Source organism: Osmerus eperlanus, chromosome 6 (assembly GCF_963692335.1).
Source record: "Osmerus eperlanus chromosome 6, fOsmEpe2.1, whole genome shotgun sequence".
NCBI lineage: Eukaryota > Metazoa > Chordata > Actinopteri > Osmeriformes > Osmeridae > Osmerus > Osmerus eperlanus.
In genome coordinates, this window is record NC_085023.1 from 22,487,753 (window position 1) to 22,508,768 (window position 21,016).

Genomic DNA, 21,016 nt, shown 5'->3' on the forward strand with positions numbered 1-21,016 from the left:
TCAACATTTCATGTTTTATTGACAGAAGCATCGCTGGTAAAACCCAGAGGAACCAGCCCAATCCCAGCATACCCTGCCAATACACATTCCCGTTTAAATACCTGATATCTAACATGCTGTAACTTTATGGATGAGACCAGTCATTTGAACAGGGACAACTGCATCCCTGCCCACCTGATTATGGACAGGGGAGGGGGAGCGAGGGAGAGAGGGGGAGGGAGGGGGAGCGAGGGAGGGAGGGGGAGTGAGGGAGGGAGGGGGAGGGAGGGGGAGCGAGGGAGGGAGGGGGAGTGAGGGAGGGAGGGGGAGCGAACAGCTTATTCTAGTTTAAGAAAACGTATTGCTAGATTTCCATTTGGTTAAACGTTCTACCCAATTTCCAAAGCTTTATGCAAACACCTCGCTCCCAGAGAAATCTCTACAGGCAAATGTGGAATAAATATTTAAAAACAGTTCAAAAGCATTCACAATAAGTAAATGCTGTAAAATGTTAAGGTTGTGATTTACACAAACAAAATAACCAAAATCCAGCTTCCCACATACGATAATTTGGGGAACATTAAAAGTAACAAAACAGCTGTTTATACATGTAGTGAAACCGTTTTTGAAACAACTACTAGATGGCACAGGAAGACAGCAGCATAATGCAGAAACATTTCACTGGAAATATTCTTTTTACAAGAGAACAGTCGTGGCAAAACAGTTTTTATATGGATCTGTAGCCAGTGTCAACTACCATGAGGTGGGAGTGGATTCTCCTTGAGGAGAGAGGGTCGACATGTTGTCTATGACCTGCTGCCCTCTAGTGGAGAAGCAGGGGCAGGTCTGTGCCACAGGCTCTGTGAGGGAAGAGAGGATGGCTGGGTGGTCTTTGGGCCAGCTGTCCAGAGGTCTGGCCTGTATCCTTGGTGATGGGGTAGGGGGGGGAGAATGTATCCTTGGTGATGGTTTTAGAAGGGAGGTGGGTTCAGGGTTACAGAGCAGCATCTTCAGGGAAGCTGAGCTCAGTACCCACTGTTCAGGTCGACAGTACTGGAGCTCAAACCCCGACTCTCCTTCAGCCGACCGCGAGCCCCAGTCTGACAGAGAGGAGACGAGAGGGAGGGGAGACGAGAGGGAGACAGACGAGAGAGAGACAGAGAGACGAGAGAGACAGACAGACGAAAGGAATGAAACAGGTAGATTTTTGGTTAGGATTATTTTCCATGTTATCGTTATAAATGGTGACATTTGAGGACATCAGTTTGTGACCCGGAAGCCCTAACGATGGGTCTCCCCCCAGCCTCTCCCCCTGGTCTCCCCCCAGCCTCTCCCCCTGGTCTCCCCCCAGCCTCTCTCCCTGGTCTCCCCCCAGCCTCTCCCCCTGGTCTCCCCCCAGCCTCTCTCCCTGGTCTCCCCCCAGCCTCTCCCCCTGGTCTCCCCCCAGCCTCTCCCCCTGGTCTCCCCCAGCCTCTCCCCCTGGTCTCCCCCCAGCCTCTCCCCCTGGTCTCCCCCAGCCTCTCCCCCTGGTCTCCCCCCAGCCTCTCCCCCCGGTCTCCCCCCAGCCTCTCCCCCCGGTCTCCCCCCAGCCTCTCTCCCTGGTCTCCCCCCAGCCTCTCCCCCCAGCCTCTCTCCCTGGTCTCCCCCCAGCCTCTCTCCCTGGTCTCCCCCCAGCCTCTCTCCCTGGTCTCCCCCCAGCCTCTCCCCCCGGTCTCCCCCCAGCTTCTCCCCCCAGGTCTCCCAGCCTCCCCCCAGCCTCTCTCCCTGGTCTCTCCCCCAGCCTCTCCCCAAGATCTCCCCCAGCCTCTCCCCCTGGTCTCCCCCCAGCCTCTCCCCCTGGTCTCCCCCAGCCTCTCCCCCAGCCTCTCCCCAAGATCTCCCCCAGCCTCTCCCCCTGGTCTCCCCCCAGCCTCTCCCCCAGCCTCTCCCCCCAGCCTCTCACCTGGAAGGAATCTTCTGTGGTCTTGTTTAGGTAGTTGAGGGAGGCAGCTCTCTTCATGCTGATGGACAGAACAGGACAGGAGCACTCAGGTCACAAGTCTCATACTCCACCTGCTTAAACAGCATTCGGGGTGTGTGTGTTCCTACGTGGTGCTGCGGGGGGTGGGGGGGCTGGTCCCCTGGAGTTTCTTCACCAGCAGCTCGCTGCTCTTGCGCAACACATCTCTCAGCTTCCCCAGAGAGCCGCTTCTCTGCAGGGCCCCACTGCCGTCCTACACACACCCACGCACGCACGCACGCACGCACGCACGCACACACACACACACACACACACACCCCCGCACGCACGCAGACACACACCCACACACACACACGCACGCACGCACGCAGACACACCCACCCACGCACGCACGCCCACCCACGCACGCACGCACACACACACCCACGCACGCAGACACACACACCCACACACACGCACGCACGCAGACACACACACCCACACGCACGCAGACACACACACCCACGCACGCCCACCCACGCACACACACCCACGCACGCACGCACGCACGCAGACACACACACCCAAACACACACGCACGCACACCCACCCACCCACGCACGCACACACCCACGCACGCACGCAGACACACACACCCACCCACCCACGCACGCAGACACACACATCCACGCACGCACGCACACCCACGCACGCACGCAGACACACGCACAGACAGAAGCACATCCCTCAGTCCTTATGCACATGCTACCTACCCCACATGGTCCAGGCAGTCATATTACACACAGGCCTTAACACAGCAGTCATATTACACACAGGCCTTAACACAGCAGTCATATTACACACAGGCCTTAACACAGCAGTCATATTACACACAGGCCTTAACACAGCAGTCATATTACACACAGGCCTTAACACAGCAGTCATATTACACACAGGCCTTAACACAGCAGTCATATTACACACAGGCCTTAACACAGCAGTCATATTACACACAGGCCTTAACACAGCAGTCATATTACACACAGGCCTTAACACAGCAGTCATATTACACACAGGCCTTAACACAGCAGGTCTCCACCCAGGGTGCTCGATGACAGAGGTTAACTGCTGTATTTGCTGTAAAGTGATAAAACCCTGGATTAGCATCCTAAAATCCAGAGTTCATGTTCTCACAAGAAAGGAATTAACAGGTTGGGTGTAGACTGTGGAATAGTAACATCTATCTAGCCTGCCCTGCCCTTCCTGGCCTTCCTTCCTGCCCTCCCTTCCCTCACTCCCTTGCTTCCCCTGCCTTCCTTCCTTCCTTCCTTCCTGTTCTTTGAGCAGCAGTTGCTTATAAGCAGCATGATCTTTCTCCTGATCGACCAGTATCTGTCAGGAAGGATCAAGAGAGGTCTGTTCCCCTGACACGCTGGTAAGTGGTCCTGAGCCCCCAGCAGGGGGCGCTACATCACCACAGACCTCTCAGTAACATGGACACACACCAGCAGCAGTCCCACACACAAGGCACACTTCACAAATGAAAAACTTTATTTGAGAATATGATGCAACAATCATCACAATGCAGAATGGTAAATATAAGCTGTTCTACTTGTCTAAGAGAGTCTATAAGGTTTGCCATTTCATTACTTTGGTTTGAGGAAACTGAAGTCACATTATAGGTATAAATAACGGACAGGTCAATAAATAATCAGCATTCCACTAACAATACAGCCAGAATAATGTGATAAATAATGTAATGAAAATCATAATTTCTCTCCCTCTTCTGCAGAGCAGCATTCTATAAAGACTTTCTGAAGGTATGAATGGCAGAGCTGGCACCCTAATGATGAATGCTCTTATAAAACCAAAGAAATATAATTACAGGTAGGCTATAATATTACATTCAGTTAGTTGAAAGAAAAACTGAAGTGTTGACCTTGAGAGCTTCCCAGGTGGGGGTTAGGGTGTATAAACAGCTTAGCTAGTCGGACGACTACAACAAGTTTAGCTGTCGTGAAGAGTTAGAAAGGCAACACTCCATTTAGCTTGTGTTCAGAATCCAGTCTGGCCTTGAGCCATCACAACACACACTAAGCAAGGAACACAAGCTGAGCTAAACCCCTGCAGGACTGAAGACAGGCTGGCTGGGTTAGGGTTAGGGTGACCTAACCCTGGATGGCTGGGTTAGGGTGACCTAACCCTGGATGGCTGGGCCCCAGACACTCTCGGGTTCACCAGAGAACACCAGTCTGGTCGACTGCTTTGGATCAACGTTCAACACTGCCTTCCTTCTGCCATGTCTACCAGTTTAACACCACATCTTTAGAAACACTCTTTACAAAACGGGTGGAAAAGAGAGAGAAACAACATGTATTTCAGTTGAAAGAGTTGAGAGATCATACAGAGTACGACAAAGGAGACAGAACCATGACACAGCGAGAGAAACAGAAACAGAGAGATCAGGAGAGATCAGAAGAGATCAGAAGAGAGGAGGAGAGATCCGGCGAGGTTCAGAATAGAGGAGGAGAGAGGAGAGATCAGAAGATATCATAAGAGAGGAGGAGAGATCAGGAGAGACCAAACGTCCCGACAGGAGCCTGTGTAGGGTCAGAGAGTGAAGAGCAGTCAGGAAGCCCGGGATGGGGGCAGCCCGGGATGGGGGCAGCCCGGGATGGGGGCAGCCCGGGATGGGGGCAGCCCGGGATGGGGGCAGCCCGGGATGGGGGCAGCCCGGGATGGGGGCAGCCCGGGATGGGGGCAGCCCGGGATGGGGGGAGCCCGGGATGGGGGGAGCCCGGGATGGGGGCAGCCCGGGATGGGGGGAGCACAGCCAGGCTGTGTGGGGAGGAGGAGGACAAACACATCCTTTGATATTGTGTTTGGGAAGGAGAGAAGGATGGAGGGATAATCTCTCAAGCCTGATGACAAGAGAGAGAGAGAAAAGACACAAAACAGGTATGATTACAAACTCTGGAACTCTTCAGCTCTGGAACAGGACATCTAACAAACCTTCAGGGCTCCTAAACTACCCTTCACCTCTATCCCTGGTGATGAAGGGCTCCTAAACTACCCTTCACCTCTATCCCTGGTGATGAAGGGCTCCTAAACTACCCTTCACCTCTATCCCTGGTGATGAAGGGTTCCAGCTGCAGAGTGAAGATCAGGCTGCTGCTGCACCAGCTGGCAGGATGCAGTCAGTGTGACTCAGCTGTTTCCTGTCTGTGACTCAGCTGTTTCCTGTCTGTGACTCTGCTGTTTCTTGTCTGACTCATCTGTTTCCTGTCTGTGACTGCTGTTTCCTGTTTGTGATTCTGCTGTTTCCTGTCTGACTCAGCTGTTTTCAGGGGTGATCCTGTCCTGGCACTCGCAGCTCAGGCAGGACATCTGCAGCCATCAACACTGCAGCCCTCATCCTCCTCTCTGACTACAGCAGAGACTCTGATCTGATATGTAACCTACTGCCTCAATATTTATTACATCTCTACCCCTCCATTTGCTTACTTCAGTAACTAAGTAAGCCTTGGCAGCAAGAAAACTAAAAGACTAACAATATTTGTTTAGCCTATACCCTACCTCAGCAGAGAGAAACTGCTTTATACGCAATAACACATTCAATATTAGATTTACATGAATAATCTACACTACTCTTGAAACTAAGCATAAAAACATGATAAACCTCTTTCCCTGGATCACCAATAGTCCAGTCAGTTTCCCACCCTGCTTGGCCCCGCCCAGCCCTGCCCCAAAACTCAGATCTAATAGGATGATTGAGAAGGAGTACAATCTACTGAAGGAAGGGAAATTTGATTGATAGGCTGATTGGTTGTCATGGCAAGAGTAATCAAAGGGAAGTAGGTTAGTGTAGTGTCACAAACAGAGAGGGGAGCAGGAGGAGCAGGAGGGGGAGGAGCAGGAGGAGCAGGAGGGGGAGGAGCAGGAGGGGAGGAGGGGGGGGAGGGGGGGGAGGGGGACAGGAGGCATGCAGAGGAGAAAAGCAGAAAGCTAACATGCATCATGATACGCATATTAAATCATGTGATTCCAGTCAACAGTTTAACAGTGTCACAAAACGACCACGATGCAAGCAAAACACGACCACGTCCAGCATCCTACACTAGCTACAAGGGGCAGCATGCTAGGCTAGTTACATGCTAGGCTAACTACACCCTAGAGCTTCACAAGCCTGACTGCACAGCTTACCATCTGGCCCCCAACACCTGCAGAAGGAAGAACTAAAGAAGGGCTGTTCTGAAGCTTGCAGTGAGCCTACAGATATAATTTCAGTCCTTAAATTGTAGTTTTAAAGCCTTTTCAGATGTCTGGATGACCACACAAACCTGCCGACAGTCAACATCTGTCAAATACGTGCTCCATGTATGCATGGGGTCGTTTTACTCTCGTCTTGATGCAGAGATGGTATAATACAGTATAGATGTAGCATCGTAAAAATATGTCCAGTTGGATGTAGAGGAGGGAGGGAGAAATTAAGGGATGTCTTAAATTCCCTGGCTGACTCTGTGACCTCAACAAGCATGACCTCTGCAGAATCCCCAAGGGGGCACAGGGGAGTCCTGGTCTTAACAGCATCTCTACATCACCAGGTGACCCAGGCAGACAGCTTTGCCCAGAGACAGCAGCAGGTAAACACACATCACCAAGTCTTCAACCACTAATAATAACAATGTCACTTTAGTGGTTAAAATGTCTCGTACCAAAACAAGTTGTAGTGGAAGCACAGATAACAGTTTGGTGCTGAAGGCTCTCACCAGGTCTGACACTGACTGCTAGCGGGAGGGCTCTCACCAGGTCTGACACTATGACTGCTAGCGGGAGGGCTCTCACCAGGTCTGACACTATGACTGCTAGCGGGAAGGGGTTAAAGGGCTTCACATGCTGGGGAGGGGGAGGGGGGGGGGGTGCACCAAGCAACATCATTAACAGGGAACACAGCTGTTTAACAGGCTACAACAGCATTCACACGCACAGACACATGACAGGCTAGCCAGGACTCTCAATCAGCTCCACTGTCCTACACATCACCTGTGTGTCCAGTGAGGCAGGGCAGACACACACACACACACAGCACCTGTGTGTCCAGGGAGGCAGGGCAGACACACACACACACACACACACAGCACCTGTGTGTCCAGGAGGCAGGGCAGACACACAGCAGGTCTGGAGGGTCTCTACTGGGAGTCAGGTGGCTGAGCGGTGAGGGAATCGGGCTAGTAACCCGAAGGTTGCCAGTTCGATTCCCGGTCATGCCAACTGACGTTGTGTCCTTGGGCAAGGCACTTCACCCTACTTGCCTCGGGGGAATGTCCCTGTACTTACTGTAAGTCGCTCTGGATAAGATCGTCTGCTAAATGACTAAATGTAAATGTATATCAGTGTTAGTGTTGGTGAGGAGGTAGATAGATAAAGTAACTTGTTAGGTTTAAATGTGTACATATAAACTATATATTTGCAGAGAGGTGCTCACAGGCTGTTCCACAATGGAACTGCAGTGTTGTTATACTGGTTAGTGTAGTCACACTGCAACTACCCAGCCTGCTGCCCGGCCCGGCCCTGCCAACCTGCTGCCCGGGCCCTGCCAGCCTGCTGCCCGGCCCGGCCAGCCTGCTGCCCGGCCCTGCCAACCTGCTGCCCGGCCCTGCCAGCCTGCTGCCCGGCCCTGCCAACCTGCTGCCCGGCCCTGCCAGCCTGCTGCCCGGCCCTGCCAACCTGCTGCCCGGCCCTGCCAGCCTGCTGCCCGGCCCTGCCAACCTGCTGCCCGGCCCTGCCAGCCTGCTGCCCGGCCCTGCCAGCCTGCTGCCCGGCCCTGCCAGCCTGCTGCCCAGATCTGTACTCACCCCGTTCCACTCCACGCCCATACTCACTTCCTCGCCCGTCTCTGAGCCACTGTCGTATTTCCCGCTGGGCGGAGCCTCCCTCCGCTCCTTCAGGAGCTCCACCACACGCGCCCCGTGGGTCATGGGGTCCACGCCCTGGCACACACACACACACACACAGGCAGGCAGGAGGGCACACACACTTTAGAATCACCAAACCTTCATAATGGTCATATTTTACTGCACTGTCAGTGAAGAGGCGCTATGGAGTTATTATGGGATGTGAGGTATAATCTGCTGATATAGCAAATTAAGGATGGATAAAGAGGACAGGGAGATGGAGGCATGAATTCCAGATATAGACTTCCTGCTAGAGACAAACTACTTCCTGTTACTCTAGTACTAGACTAGCTGCTAGTAATAAACTACTTACTGTGTTACTCTGCATCCAAAGCAAGGCAGGAAGAAAGGAAAATCTCATGACACACTACCCTGAAGCAGTCACACCATCATAGCCACCAACACATTAACTGTAGGTGTAGATGTTCCTGACCTGCTTGCGGGAGCGCGTGGCACACTGCTCTAGGGTGTCAGCTGCCTCCAGCTTGCCCTGGCGGCGGTACAGAGCGCCCAGGTTCCTCAGGGTGGTGTTCACTGTGGGGCTACACACACACACAGTTACCTGACATGCTGGGCTAGTACATCTACGTACAGTAAGATGACATGCTGGGCTGATCTACGTACAGTAAGATGACATGCTGGGCTGATCTACGTACAGTAAGATGACATGCTGGGCTGATCTACGTACAGTAATCTGACATGCTGGGCTGATCTACGTACAGTAATCTGACATGCTGGGCTGGTTTGTGACGACTGGCTGAGTTCCTGTGTGAGGCTCACCTGTTGACTTTGCAGGCCTTGTACCAGCCTCCATACTCTCCATAGGGAGTATTGTCTCTGTGCTTGCCCTGGAAGCACAAGAGAGGAGGAGAGGGAGGACCTTTAGACAGGAAACACAGCATGTTGTGACCATATAAGGGAGTTGTTTGAAAGCTCCTCCTACCAAGGCTTTTTATAAGATGAGTTAATATGCTGCGTATACACACATTCAGGTGAGCCACTAGGCTGCAGGTGTGCATGCCTCACCTTGCTCATCTCCTCCCTCTCCTCAGCGTGCATCCAGATGGGCTTGTTGTCAGCTGCAGACAGAGACACAGGGGCCAGCTGCAGCTTTCAGTATCACCACAACAACCATGCCCAACCATGCCCAACCATGCCCAACCATGCCCAAACACAACTAACATCCTCATGGGGTACACAGGGATACATTTATTAAACATCCATTCATTCATATGGATTCATAACATATGCATTTGGCCCACATATTTATTGGCATTGACAGCACTGTGCATTAGTCTTTTAGGTGAATCTTATGTTCAGTATGTGAGTGTCAGTAGAACGATGTTGAGGATAGGTTTGTTCAGACTTGCAGTCCTGTAACTGTTATATGGTTGATCTGACAATGCCAAGACCACCATGGGTATATAGTATATACAGTGTTTCCCCTACCATTATATTAGGGGGGCGCCCCGCCCCCCCAACGGCCCCGCCCCCCCAACGGCCCCTCCCGCCCCCATGGAAAGTCAAGTTAATAAAAAAATAAAACTTTTTTTTTTATTATTTTTTATAGTGCCCGATCACAAAATAAGTCATTTAAGGTTACCTTTCCTATAAAACAGGTCTATAGCTTGCTCTTTTATTAAACAAACTAAATGGCCTTATGTTATTTATCTTAATATTTACATGACGGTATTTCATTACTGTCTCTACATGGTCGCCGTCGCCCCCCCCCCCCCCCCCCCCGCCGCCCCCCCCCCCCCCCCGCCGCCCCCCCCCAAAGCTGTAAACCTAGGGGAAACACTGCATATATAACATAACTATATGTTGACACCCATCACCAAGACATTCTTATAAAAGAAAACAAATTAAGATATCCAGACACAGTGCTCCGACAGACAGACAGACAAACAGAAAGCACTTCCCTATGAAACCTGACTCATGACGAAATAATGCAAGGAGCCTTTTCAAAGCCAACCAAACTTGTATTGGTTTTGCTCAGTCAGCTTCGAGTGTCTTGTGTGCAGTGTCAGTCTTTTTTTGGTGCCAATGCGACATTTTTTAAGTAGGCAGTGTAATCCCTGAGGAACACCGCTACAGAGCTCAGTCACCCTGAAGGAATAACAGAGGCTCTTAAACATGGGAGAGAAAAAAAAAGAAATAAAAACTTTATTTTTTTTCTTCAAACTGTCTTATAGTGAGCCTGACCCCTCCAGAAGCTTGCCTCCCTGCTAGAACACGCTCCACTTCCTAACCCTCTGTCCATCGCTGGCCCTGCTCTCTGGGGCGAGGCACCAGCCAGGAGGGGAGAGGAGACAGAGAACTGATGAAACACTTCTGTAATCTGGGAAGTTTCTTCTAATCTCATGTAGGTTGGACACCTTTGAAGACTAGGCAGGGGGGGGCAAGGCATGGGGGGCTAGGCAGGGGGGGCTAGGCAGGGGGGGCTAGGCATGGGGGGCTAGGCAGGGGGGGCTAGGCAGGGGGGGCTAGGCAGGGGGGGCTAGGCAGGGGGGGCTAGGCAGGGGGGGCTAGGCAGGGGGGCTAGGCAGGGGGGGCTAGGCAGGGGGGGCTAGGCAGGGGGGGCTAGGCAGGGGGGGCTAGGCATGGGGGGCTAGGCAGGGGGGGCTAGGCAGGGGGGGCTAGGCAGGGGGGGCTAGGCAGGGGGGGCTAGGCAGGGGGGGCTAGGCATGGGGGGCTAGGCAGGGGGGGCTAGGCATGGGGGGCTAGGCAGGGGGGGGCTACTGCCCGGGCCGATGTGAAGACTTACCATCGACGGAGCCAAACTCTTTCTCGTGGGCGCGAGTCAGAATCTCTTTGTACAGAATCTCAGCCTCCTTGTACTTTCCCTGTTTGAGAAAGCAGGAAGCCTGGAGGGGAGGGAGGGAGAGACTTATTAATGTTCCATCAAATCAAACCTTTTGCTAAAACAGTGTTCCATGTGAAAGCAAGGACATTATTTCCCATGTGATGCATTGCAAATCACAACAAAGATGCTGTAGCTCGCCTCACAATCATTAGTCATCAGACAAGAGTGGGTGGTCGAGGCAGGGGACTAGCTAGATACGGAGAGAGAGATAGAAAGCACTGTGAATATCTATTCAATTAACTGTGTCACTGTCAGGTGAGAAAGGCAAAAACCTTGAAAGTCTTTGAACGCTGAAGAAAGGGCCTCAGGGCCTTTCAGAACTTCACACTGTCTGAATGGAGCTGGTTCAACATGAAATGGCTCTCACGCACAGCCTTACATAACTCCCCCAAGCACAACCTCCACACAGACACTTCCAATAAAGTGAAGCTCCAGTCTAAAGACACACAGAAACTGAACTGGCTCTAGGTTTCCACACATACCTGACACGGGTGTGGCCGTGCAGAGGAAACAACAGGAGCCGTCAAGCTGCACGCGCTCTAATAACAACACTTCTCATGACCCAGCCTTCACCTTGTGGTTAGTCAACACATGCCACACAAACAGCCGCATGAACACAACTCAGCAACTGAATGAGCCTTGTGGAGGTGTGTGGGTGGAGGGGGTGCAGGTGTGTGTGTGTGCAGGTGTGTGGGTGGAGGTGTGTAGGTGTGTGTGTGCAGGTGTGTGTGTGTGCAGGTTTGTGGGTGGAGGTGTGTAGGTGTGTGTGTGCAGGTGTGTGTGTGCAGGTGTGTGGGTGGAGGTGTGTGTGCAGGTGTGTGTGTGCAGGTGTGTGTGTGCAGGTGTGTGGGTGGAGGTGTGTGGGTGGAGGTGTGTAGGTGTGTGTGTGCAGGTGTGTGTGTGCAGGTGTGTGTGTGCAGGTGTGTAGGTGTGTGTGTGCAGGTGTGTGTGTGCAGGTGTGTGTGTGCAGGTGTGTGTGTGCAGGTGTGTGTGTGCAGGTGTGTGTGTGCAGGTGTGTGTGCAGGTGTGTGTGTGCAGGTGTGTGGGTGGAGGTGTGTGTGTGCAGGTGTGTGTGTGCAGGTGTGTGTGTGCAGGTGTGTGGGTGGAGGTGTGTCACCAGGTTGTTCTTGGTCTTGGCCACGTTGGGGTCGTCAGGGCCCAGTCTGCCCTCGTAGATCTCCAGGGCGCGGCTGTAGTACTGCTCTACCTCCTGGTACTTGGCCTGGTTCTGACACAGCAGAGCCAGGTTGTTCAGCTGCTTAGCCACGTCAGGGTGGTCCTTACCCAGAACCTGGGACACACACACACACACAGGCAGACACACACACCTCCCAGTTAAGCCCTGCTCCTCCAGGAGGGAGCTCCACATACACATTTAGAACACCAGACTATTTTGGGCTCTCCCTTTTATAGCGACACGTGTCAATCTAGAGACACTAATTAACTCATTTCTGTATTTTTAATGATGGAATGTATTTGTGGTGTTTGAGTGGGCGGCCCTGGTCTGGTCCAGGGGTGGAGCCTACCTTCTCTCTGATCTCCAGCGCTCTCTTGCACAGCGGCTCCGCCTCCTTGTACTTCCCTCTCTTCCCGTACAGCACAGCCAGGTTGTTCAGCGTTGCGGCCACCTGGACACGCACACGTTTTCTCCTGAAATATGCGCTAATTTGCATACAATGTAGAACACGGCAACTACATCATAGACAAAGTCAGAACTTTTTGGTTTGTTTTAATGGGATCAATAACTAATTAGTTACAATTGTTCAGAGGATTTTGTCAAACTTATTTTTCTACGTTCCCAGGTTACATCTCATTGACTTATTTTTCTACGTTCCCAGGTTACATCTCACAGAAGTGTCAAGGGGCTCGGAGGAGATGCATGGTGGGGGGGGGGGGGTTTGGGCGTGGGGCTGGGGAGGGCGTATGGGGGAGTATGGTTGTTATGGTAACTCACGGCAGGGTGGTCCCGGCCCAGGGTCTTCTCCCGGATAGAGAGGGCGTCGTTCAGGAGGTGGGCTGCCTCCTTGTACTTGTTCTGATCCCTGGAGGCAGAGGCAGGAGGCAGAGTCAGGCTGCACACACACACCACTACTAACACCACACAGTGTCAAGCTACCCCCCCCTCCCCCCCCAGCTGCTGGCAGTCTGACCTGTAGACCAGGGCCAGGATGTTGAGCATGGTGGCCACGTCGGGGTGATCGTGTCCGGAGGTCTTCTCCAGGTCCTCCAGGGCCTGCTTGCAGAGGGGCACGGCCACCTCGTAGCGGCCCTGGGAGGCGTACTGGATCACCAGGTTGTGGAGGGTCCTGAGGCGTGCCGGGATCTCATAACCCCCCTGCTGGGCCGCGGCCACCGCCGCGCTGTTGTGCTGCTGCTGCACTGGGGGGCAGAGGTCAGAGGTCATGTTGAGCTGCTGCACTTGGGGGCAGAGGTCAGAGGTCATGTTGAGCTGCTGCACTGGGGGGCAGGTACTGGGTAGGTGGTAATGCAGGTGTGAGGACAGAGGTACTGGGTAGGTGGTAATGCAGGTATGAGGACAGAGGTACTGGGTAGGTGGTAATGCAGGTGTGAGGACAGAGGTACTGGGTAGGTGGTAATGCAGGTGTGAGGGCAGAGGTACTGGGTAGGTGGTAATGCAGGTGTGAGGGCAGAGGTACTGGGTAGGTGGTAGTGCAGGTGTGAGGGCAGAGGTACTGGGTAGGTGGTAGTGCAGGTGTGAGGGCAGGTAGGTGGTGGGTTCTTACTGCCATGGCCTGGTTCCTCTTCATCGTTGGGGAACAGATCGTCCAGGGAGTCCTTGGAAGCCTCGCCCTCTTTCTCCTCCTGCTGGAGGAGCGCACACACACACACACACACACACGCCCTGTCAGCAGAGGTGGCTCTGTGATGAGCAGCTTATTAGCCAGCTACTGAGAGCTACTCTACCGTCCTCTACCGTCCCCTACCCTACCGTCCCCTACCCTACCGTCCCCTACCCTACCGTCCCCTACCCTACCGTCCCCTACCCTACCGTCCCCTACCCTACCGTCCCCTACCCTACCGTCCTCTACCCTACCGTCCCCTACCCTACCGTCCTCTACCCTACCGTCCTCTACCCTACCGTCCTCTCCTCTACCGTCCCCTACCCTACCGTCCTTTACCCTACCGTCCCCTACCCTACCGTCCCCTACCCTACCGTCCCCTACCCTACCGTCCTCTACCCTACCGTCCTCTACCCTACCGTCCTCTACCCTACCGTCCTCTACCCTACCGTCCTCTCCTCTACCGTCCTCTACCATACCGTCCTCTCCTCTACCGCCCTCTCCTCTACCGTCCTCTACTCTACCGTCCTCTACCGTCGTCTACTATCATCTACGTTTAAAAAATATATATTCTAAAAAAGGCTTTGAATTTTTATTTTTTTATTTAAAGTTTAAAAAATAAACAAGTTTGCATCATTAATGAGCTCTCGACTATACTCCTCTCTCCTTTCACTGTGTGGGTGGATTTCTATTTTTTTGAAAGGTTGAGAAAAAAAAAAAAAAAAATACAATAAACGGTATGTCAGGAGGCTGGGCGGTTAGGGAATCGGGCTAGTAATCTGAAGGTTGCCAGTTCGATTCCCGGCCGTGCCAAATGACGTTGTGTCCTTCGGCAAGGCACTTCACCCTACTTGCCTCGGGGGGAATGTCCCTGTACTTACTGTAAGTCGCTCTGGATAAGAGCGTCTGCTAAATGTATGTTATGGATGAGACAGAGGGAGTTAGCAATGGCGACATGACTGAGAATAGAGACATTCCTTATGGCCATGAGGGAGATGTTCGAAATTGTCGGTGTCAAAAAAGATTCCTGGCAAATGCGCTGCGTGTCTATCATCTAGTATTAGAGAGAGAGGATCCAACCGTAACTCACAGTGGGAGACAGGTCCTCGTCGTACTTCTTCAGCTGGTTCATGAACTCCAGATGTTTCTTCTCCTCCTCCAGCTGGGCCACGCTCTGCTCGCTCTTCTGCAGCTTCTGCTGGGTGTTGGCCAGCTCGTCTCTCAGCCACTGGTTCTCCTGGCACAGGCGCCTCACCTGCGCCCGCAGCTTCTGCTTCTCAGACTCCACCGTGTTCAGGTGGTTGGACAGAGCCATCATCACCTGAGCAGAGGAGAGGCTGGATCAGGCTGCTCAGAGAGCACAGAGAGGAGGCATGTTTGTGGAGGTCAGGGAGCAGGCAGAGTGCTAGGCTAGGCTAGCTGGAGGGTGAATCACAATCATCACAATGAGGCTGATAGAGGAAGTGTCTGGTAACCCCTCCCCCCCACCCAGGTCTCACCTGTGCCTCCCCCAAGCCCAGCTCCATCATCTCACCTGTGCCTCCCCCAAGCCCAGCTCCATCATCTCACCTGTGCCTCCCCCAAGCCCAGCTCCATCATCTCACCTGTGCCTCCCCCAAGCCCAGCTCCATCATCTCACCTGTGCCTCCCCCAAGCCCAGCTCCATCATCTCACCTGTGCCTCCCCCAAGCCCAGCTCCATCATCTCACCTGTGCCTCCCCCAAGCCCAGCTCCATCATCTCACCTGTGCCTCCCCCAAGCCCAGCTCCATCATCTCACCTGTGCCTCCCCCAAGCCCAGCTCGATCATCTCCACAGACTTCCTGAGCAGACTGGCCTTCTCGTGCACCAGGCTGGCCTCCTCCTCCCTCTTCAGACAGCGGATGGTCTCCAGCAGGCTATGCAGGATGGAGTTGTGTTCGCTCCTCAGCGCCTCCAGACCCTGGATCACCAGCTTGGTGCTGGAGATGATCTCCTCCTGGGACAGCTTCTCCAGCTTCTCCTCCCTCAGGTACACCATGGTGGACATCTTCAACCTCTGGGGACCTGCAGACAGCAGGACAGAAGGAACAGGTCTGGGATGTGGACATAGAAAGTGGACGAAAAAGGTTTCCGATTTGAGCCCTCAAGAGAAGCGTTGTGTTTCTCCTGTGGTTAAACAGATCAGGGGTCACACAGCTGAGAGCCCCAGCCAGCAGGTCAGCTACCCCAGCTGGCCTTCTCAAGCCTCTGGCCTGGATCCATCTGGCTCATCACCTGTCTGAGGTGTGTTCAGGTGTGACCAGGGGTGGGGAGAGGATGTCAGGAGACAGGAACCGTGTCATCACATCTCAGATCCCCGTCAGCCACAGTGGAACATGTCCTGGCTGTCCAGAAGATGAGCTTCAAAACACAGGACTATCTATCTAAAGGGCTGTCACATTCGGTAAATCTGTAACATGTTAGACTGTGTCCTGCCTGGGGGAGGGTGTGCAGCCAAAGTGGTCAGCATGGGGCGCTCCATACTGGGACACAGCAGTGAAGCATTCATGCAAACAGGCCTAGTCAAAGTAAAGTCAAACGTGTACGATATGTGTACTACACTGAGGACTGCTGTAGCCTTTTTAGGTTACATTTCAGTTACTCTGCTGTAAGTGAAGGGTGTGTGTGTGTGGTCTTCCATAGAGAGAGAGAGCTGCTGTTTACATAATGAACAGCTGAGGGTGAGGTTCCGGTGGCCAGGCAGGCAGGCAAGCGCACACACGCACACGACACAGAAGCCCCTGGTCCAGGGCTGCAGGGTTCTCCCAGATGAGATGCAGCCGTGTGGAGGCGGTCCGCTTGCTGCCTGTCTGGTAGACTGGCTGTTTGGTAGACTGGCTGTCTGGTAGACTGGCTGTCTGGTAGACTGGCTGTCTGGTAGACTGGCTGTCTGGTAGACAGCCAGGCTACACAGTCATGGAGAGTGGGCACTGTGCCCCAGGTATGGGGGGGAGCAGCTGGTCTGATCATTCAAGCCCCAGAACAACCATTCAAGAGCTGCCTCAACCCTAACCCACAGCAGGGTGAGGGCACAGCAGGGTGAGGGCACAGCAGGGTGAGGGCACAGCAGGGTGAGGGCACAGCAGGGTGAGGGCATGGCATCATGCAGCTGTCCCTTACTGCAGCCGTCCCTTACTGCAGCCGGCCCTTACTGCAGCCGGCCCTTACTGCAGCCGGCCCTTACTGCAGCCGGCCCTTACTGCAGCCGGCCCTTACTGCAGCCGGCCCTTACTGCAGCCGGCCCTTACTGCAGCCGCCTGGGTGACTCATGTCTGCAGTCAGCTACGAGCTACAGTCCATTTTAGTGTTGCTACAGAGAGGAGCGTGGATGGAGACACTGCAATAAAAACACCAGCTGAGAGGGCCATCTGTTTACAGAGGACACACACTGGTTCTGCCATGGTCACTGCTACTCACCACTCTGTCTGCCATAGTCACTGCTAAAGGGCGAGAACACCACCCAAGCCAACCACTGTAACCCCTCCTCTCTGCTCTGGGTTCTATGAAGTGGTGACACCACAGCTACAGCTTGCGATGGGGAAAATACCTCCATGGATATGAGCTCTTTGAAAGATCAAGCACATTCACAAATCAGACCCCATTAGCCCCACTACTCAGCATTAGACATGAAAGGTTCTCCTGGCTGAGCAGGATCGGGCTTCCCCACACACACACACTCCCTCCGGCTGGACACAGGGAGGCATCTGACTGTGCAACAGTAAGCAAAGTATGCAAAATGATATGCTTGTGGCTAGTGCATGGCTATACACGCCATAATGTGCTTAAGGGGAAGGAATGGTGCAGAATGATGTTGACTACTGAACCTGGAGACGCACCAAGATAAAACATGATGCTCACTGCTCTGCAGACACAGTTCTATAGCAAGAAACAAAGCTAGATGTTGTAGCTGCAGTATGTAGTTATGTAGTATCCTTACATGTATGCTAGACATACATGTAAGGATCACAATTCCAGAGTTACTGTAACATTCATTTCAGAAGAGATCATTTGTCTACGTTATCCTGAATAACTGGTCCATCATGCAGCAAACTCATCACACTTAATATCCAGAGACCATTTACCCCGTTGCAAAATACCAGATTTATCCCTGGCACTGCTCCCAACCATCCACCAAGCCTCCGCTCTGTAGAGCACTCACCTCGGCGCTGCAACAGACCAGATCCTCTCCGCCTGCTGAGGGAAACGAGAGGCTGGTGAGTGCCTCTCCGCCAGCAGTAACACACTCTGAACTCGGTAACCAGCAGGACAAGCCTCACAGCCAGGCTGGTAGGAACAGCCTCACAGCCAGGCTGGTAGGAACAGCCTCACAGCCAGGCTGGTAGGAACAGCCTCACAGGCAGGCTGGTAGGAACAGCCTCACAGGCAGGCTGGTAGGAACAGCCTCACAGCCAGGCTGGTAGGAACAGCCTCACAGGCAGGCTGGTAGGAACAGCCTCACAGCCAGGCTGGTAGGAACAGCCTCACAGGCAGGCTGGTAGGAACAGCCTCACAGCCAGGCTGGTAGGAACAGCCTCACAGCCAGGCTGGTAGGAACAGCCTCACAGGCAGGCTGGTAGGAACAGCCTCACAGGCAGGCTGGTAGGAACAGCCTCACAGGCAGGCTGGTAGGAACAGCCTCACAGCCAGGCTGGTAGGAACAGCCTCACAGGCAGGCTGGTAGGAACAGCCTCACAGCCAGGCTGGTAGGAACAGCCTCACAGCCAGGCTGGTAGGAACAGCCTCACAGCCAGGCTTGGCAGAGTGAGACTGGCAGAGCCAGGCTTGTCCAAGCAGAGAGCAGCTCCACAGTGTTCAGATGGAGAAGAGAGGCAAAGTGGAGGGTTAGGACAAGACAGCAGCAAGTATGTGTGTGTGTGAAGTTCCCTCTGTTCTCAAAGAGACCAGCCTGGCCCCGCCCCCAGAGTGCAGGAGTCAGAGCAGGGGGAGGGGGACATGGGGGCTGGTCTAGAACAACCTTCCTCTTTCTTCCCCTGATTACTGAGGTGAGCTGGAGCTCCTCTCACCACAGAATCCCACATCGGTGCTTTGATAAGGATGGAGGCATCTATCACACTGCCTTTCAAACAGGACCTGGGACTAGGCTGTCTGCCTCTTGGCTACTGCATGTTGAGACACCTTCAACAGTGTTCAGTTATCCAGGTGCAGGGATGGGCTGTCACAACATCTGCCTGTTCAACACAGCCGTTTGGCTATAATTAAAAATAGCAGATATCCCAGATCCAGATTGCACATGACCATAGTGGTACACCTAGGTCTTTAATTTGACAGACTCGCTGTGATAGGAAGACAAAGAGAGCCAGTGTTCATTTATTCAATCTTAAATGGGTCCAACACACCTCAGAGAAATCTGAGGTGACCTTCACGTGTGAGAACTACAGCAGCTCAGGGGAACAACAGCGTCTGAAACAGGAGAACGAGAGTGCTGGCAGAACGAGAGTACTGGCGGCTTAAACAGGTTTGGCCATATCACAAGTCAACAACAGACAGTGTCACCTTGCAGGCAGCGGTCTGCCGTCACCTGGGGCCAGTGCCAGGGCCTGGCTCTAGAGTTTGAGAAGAGACCCTGAGGATTTGACTGGCTCATCTTCTCCAGTGAAACCAGGAGTGACCCTGTCTGAACACAGCTTCCTGCAATGTCATCCTTCCCAACAGCATCCAACAACCACCTCTGACTAACACCTACCCTCACAAGTGTAACAGACGTGGTCTTGCAAGCTCCGTCAGAGGCATACCGGCCAATGTTCACTCCCACCGGGATTCGAACCTGCCACCTCTCGACTTCCAAGCGCAACCACTACCAACTACGCCAACAAAAAACTAGCAATTCGTTGACGCGGGTGGCCTGTTACATACTTGAAGAGTGAGTTTCACCACACACCGGCTACTCTAGCACACAAGTTGAACCAAAAGGAAAATTAGCATCAAAAGGAACATCTGCAATGGGTGATTGTTACAGACGACAGGCACGGGCTTAACAGGCCCACTCAGACAGACAGGGGAAGAACTGCAGCTGGAGTCATAATTTACACTGAGGGACAGTTTCCAGTGTTAAGACTGTTTCATGCTGAGGTCAGGATTCAATTTGGAAAGACAGACAGACAGACAGACAGGGACAGAGAGATAGACGGGAGACAGAAAGAGAGAGAGATACACAGAGAGATAGACAGAGAGAGAAAGAGAGAGAGATAGACGGGAGACAGAAAGAGAGAGAGGCACTGCAGCAGTATAGTTCCTGAATCCTTGATCTCTGTGCATCTGTCACGAGATACATTTCCTTGCTCAGAAAAGCTGGACACTGCCGGATCACTTCATCATCCAGTGTTTCCCATACCCGCCCCTCCCCCTGGGCCGCGGCAGGCAGGCAGAGCAGCCCGTCCACGGAGGGTGCGGCAGGGCAGGCAGCAGCTGTGCGGAAAGTGCACATGACACCGTTTCTGCTCATCAATCACCCTGAACCCATTCTGAGCTCACCAGAAGGCTGTTCTCCACTAGGACATATTTACAAAGCATACATAAGATTTGTGTATGAAGTTTACGGAGTGGATGAGGAGGTGGGAGTTGTTCCGACTTATTGTTATACCAATCACACAATTGCTAAAATCATTTTAGGCGTCCGGCTAGCCTCCTTAGACATACGAGATAAGAGAAACCTAGAGGATGTGATACGATATGCTATGGTATAATTGTATACCATGCAACGAATAGTTCATAAACGTTTGACTTACGTCTCCAACAGATTTTCTCGAGTTGAAGTGGAGACACATCTACATGTATGCAGCAACTGCTAGCGGATTAGCGTCCTCAGTCCAGCTCCTGATCAACTGGTTTGATTGTGACATCATATCGCTACTGGCGATGTTTCCCAGCAGCATGCTACTCTGTTAGTTACAGAGTTACTTTCGATGACAACTATTAACCTGCAGGTTAGTTGTCGCATTTCGTCTGAATCCAGAAAGCAGGCATAAATTCTAAGTTTTAACTACTTAATTTAGCTAGCTGGTCAGCTTCTCTTAGCTAGCGCTATCAAGCGAGCTACTTTGAGATTAGCTAAATTAGCTAGGTACTAGCTATCAATAGCATTCCTCATTGTTAGAGGCAGCCAGTGGTTTGCTAGCTATCCTTTGCAATTTAGACCGTAGTCACCGTCCGGAACATTTTGTTTTTTTATTGTATACTGTAGTAGTAATAAGTTATCTCAAACGATGTTAAATAAATACAATAAATGGCCTAAATCCATATTTGTACTCACCGAGAGCTGTTTGTGATAGCTGGATCAGCCCCTTTAAATCCAAAATGGCGTCTCCCTGGGAAGCTCCCAGAAAGCTTTGCATCGGCTTTAATGACGTAATGTTTTGTTTTCATCGGTATGTGTTGGAGTAGGTTGGACTGGGCTTGCAGTTTTGCAACAACTCCTGCAACAAGGGGTTCCGGATGTT

General features: G+C 52.7%; 1 protein-coding gene and 1 long non-coding RNA gene across 7 annotated transcripts in view; both read right to left on the bottom strand.

The window, feature by feature from the left end:
• Positions 1–382: 382 nt before the first annotated feature.
• Positions 383–20,958, bottom strand: klc1b (kinesin light chain 1b). 6 transcript variants are annotated; one of them, XM_062464452.1, is made up of 16 exons: positions 20,830–20,958; positions 15,319–15,584; positions 14,630–14,860; positions 13,483–13,561; positions 12,889–13,117; positions 12,693–12,780; positions 12,265–12,366; positions 11,856–12,029; positions 10,640–10,739; positions 8,899–8,951; positions 8,653–8,720; positions 8,306–8,414; positions 7,774–7,908; positions 2,068–2,192; positions 1,922–1,979; positions 383–1,079 (listed from the first exon to the last, which is right to left on the bottom strand). In XM_062464452.1, exons 1-16 carry the CDS (start codon positions 20,909–20,911, stop codon positions 1,005–1,007), a joined length of 1,974 nt encoding a protein of 657 aa, XP_062320436.1. In that variant the 5' UTR covers positions 20,912–20,958; the 3' UTR covers positions 383–1,004. The 6 variants fall into 6 exon arrangements, with proteins under 6 accessions (XP_062320436.1, XP_062320437.1, XP_062320435.1 ...); XM_062464453.1 differs by having other exon boundaries at positions 7,801–7,908; positions 13,483–13,564; XM_062464451.1 differs by having other exon boundaries at positions 13,483–13,564.
• LOC134022707 (uncharacterized) overlaps positions 383–21,016 on the bottom strand; it is a 110,317-nt gene continuing 89,683 nt past the window's right edge. The window contains exon 2 of the long non-coding RNA XR_009930673.1: positions 383–998. This is a non-coding gene — a long non-coding RNA (uncharacterized LOC134022707). The remainder of the gene's footprint in view (positions 999–21,016) is intronic.

Coding starts and splice junctions, on each gene's coding strand:
- klc1b (XM_062464451.1), bottom strand. CDS start 20,911: ATGCAAAGCTTTCTGGGAGCTTCCCAGGGAGACGCCATTTTGGATTTA. Junction 2,193..7,773: donor TGGGCGTGGAGTGGAACGGG/GTGAGTACAGAT, acceptor GGGTGTGTGTAG/GACGGCAGTGGGGCCCTGCA. Junction 1,080..1,921: donor CCACAGAAGATTCCTTCCAG/GTGAGAGGCTGG, acceptor CCTCTCTGTCAG/ACTGGGGCTCGCGGTCGGCT.